Source organism: Balaenoptera physalus (assembly GCF_965194825.1).
Source record: "Balaenoptera physalus genome assembly, chromosome: 11".
Classification (NCBI taxonomy): domain Eukaryota; kingdom Metazoa; phylum Chordata; class Mammalia; order Artiodactyla; family Balaenopteridae; genus Balaenoptera; species Balaenoptera physalus.
In genome coordinates, this window is record NC_138896.1 from 24628015 (window position 1) to 24630226 (window position 2212).

The 2212-nt window shown below is 44.6% G+C and overlaps 1 protein-coding gene across 1 annotated transcript; it reads right to left on the reverse strand.

Moving 5' to 3' along the window:
* Positions 1-215: 215 nt before the first annotated feature.
* On the reverse strand, positions 216-749 carry LOC309637313 (sorting nexin-3-like; the record flags this gene model as incomplete). The annotated part of the gene is made up of 2 exons (XM_082411730.1): positions 544-749; positions 216-452 (listed from the first exon to the last, which is right to left on the reverse strand). Exons 1-2 carry the CDS (start codon positions 697-699, stop codon positions 216-218), a joined length of 393 nt encoding a protein of 130 aa, XP_082267856.1. The 5' UTR covers positions 700-749.
* Positions 750-2212: the final 1463 nt, after the last annotated feature.

A 2212-nucleotide genomic window follows, 5' to 3' on the forward strand; every position in this document is an offset into this window, starting at 1 on the left:
TATATAGAAAGGCTGGAATGAGGGATTTTTTCACTAAAGCAAATTAACTTCTTGTCAACTGCCAAAACAAAACAAAACTGAGCATTATGAGTTTAGTATACTGAAGGCATATTATACCAGTTTTTATGCAGCATACTAAAGTTAGAGCTTCTTCACTGGTGCATATGAATCATTAATAGTCATGGAAAGTTTTTTTTGCCCCTTCTTGCCAAATTTCAGGCATGTCTTATTTTTGATGGAGCATTACTTGTATCTATAATTTCATCCTGTAAAAACATATGAAGACAACATTCATTCTGTGCCAAAGGATGACCAGCGACCTTGTTCATAAACTGCTCCAGCCCTTGCTTCCTTTCTTCAATAAAACTGTCATCAAATATTCCATCATCTCTTCTAAAAGAAAGTTGACGCAAAAATGCTTTCCCAGGGACTGGGGGAACTACAACCTTGATCTCTCTTTCTAATTCACTTCGCAGCTACTCAGTCACTGTATCTTCTAACGGCAGATTCCTTCAGCTTGAAAATAGGCAGATTTGTCTTGACCCTGATTTCGTAGGTGGTGAACCGACCCCGGCCTACCCGCACTGTCTGCGGGTTGCTCACATCGATCTCGAGGAAGTTGCTGCGAGGCCCGCAGGCGTCGTTCAGGTTCTGCGGCTTGGTGATCAGCCGCCGGGTACCCGCCACGGTCTCCGCCATTTCACGGCTGTAGCCGCCGCCGCCGCGGGCTCCCTCCTCCCCTTCCGCGTTCTGCCAACCTCGCCGCGGGGACGCCGAGCTCGCGCGCAACTTTAGTGAATTTTACAGTGCATTTTTAAGTACAGTCATTTGAAAATAATCGTTTTCAGTAAAGACTTTCTAATTAATGAAGGATGAATAAAAAATGATTCATCTACTGTTGCTATTCTGTTTCTCTTTTCTGTTTTCCTGTGATCCATGCTTGCTTCCCTCTGTTTAAAATGAGCAGTTGTGATCATATTTAATGATCTTTTTTTTTAAAATTAATTAATTTATTTTTATGGCTGTGTTGGGTCTTCGTTTCTGTGCGAGTGCTTTCTCTAGTTGCGGCAAGCGGGGGCCACTCTTTTTTTTTTTTTAATTTATTTATATTTTTATTTTTGGCTGTGTTGGGTCTTCGTTTCTGTGTGAGGGCTTTCTCTAGTTGTGGCAAGCGGGGACCACTCTTCATCATGGTGCACGGGCCTCTCACTGTTGCAGCCTCTCTTGTTGTGGAGCACAAGCTCCAGACGCACAGGCTCAGCAATTGTGGCTCACGGGCCTAGTTGCTCCGCGGCATGTGGGATCTTCCCAGACCGGGGCTTGAACCCGTGTCCCCTGCATTGGCAGGCAGATTCTCAACCGCTGCGCCACCAGGGAAGCCCCGGGGGCCACTCTTTATCGCGGTGCGCGGGCCTCTCACTATCGCAGCCTCTCTTGTTGCGGAGCACAGAGCACAGGCTCCAGACGCGCAGGCTCAGTAATTGTGGCTCACGGGCCCAGCTGCGCCGCGGCATGCGGGATCTTCCCAGAACCAGGGTTCGAACCCGTGTCGCCTGCATTGGCAGGCAGATTCTCAACCACTGCGCCACCAGGGAAGCCCTTTAATAATCTTTTTAAACTTTCATGGTGTCATGTTGAGTGGACTGTGTCTAATTAGAAGTTACAACCTCTCTTCTCTCCCTCTCTCACTGTATTTCTCTTGCTTTTTCCTGCTCTCTTCCTGGAATCCATGAATGCTACTTCATATTTACAAAATAAAACATATCAAGGTCATATAATGGATTTCTGGGGGAGAGGAGATTTTTCTTTAGAAATGTTCTTTTCTTTATATAATTCTGTTGGATATAAATAGTTGGCTGGTTGGGTAAGAGGGTCCTTGAACAATGCATTTTCTTCCACCTCACCCTGTCTTGAGGGCTCAGCAGGAGCTGATAGACAAGGGGTAGGAGGCATGGAGGTGGCAGCCTAGGCCTGTGCTTCTTAATCCTGGGTGCACAGTATAATCACTTGAGACTAATTTTTTTTAAAGTTTTATTGGAGTATAGTTGATTTACAATGTTTTTAAATTTCTGCTGTACAGCAAAGTGAATCAGTTATACATATACATATATCCACTCTTTTTTAGATTCTTTTCCCATACAGGTCATTATAGAGTATTGAGTAGAGTTCCCTGTGCTATACATTAGGTCCTTATTAGTTATTTTATGTACAG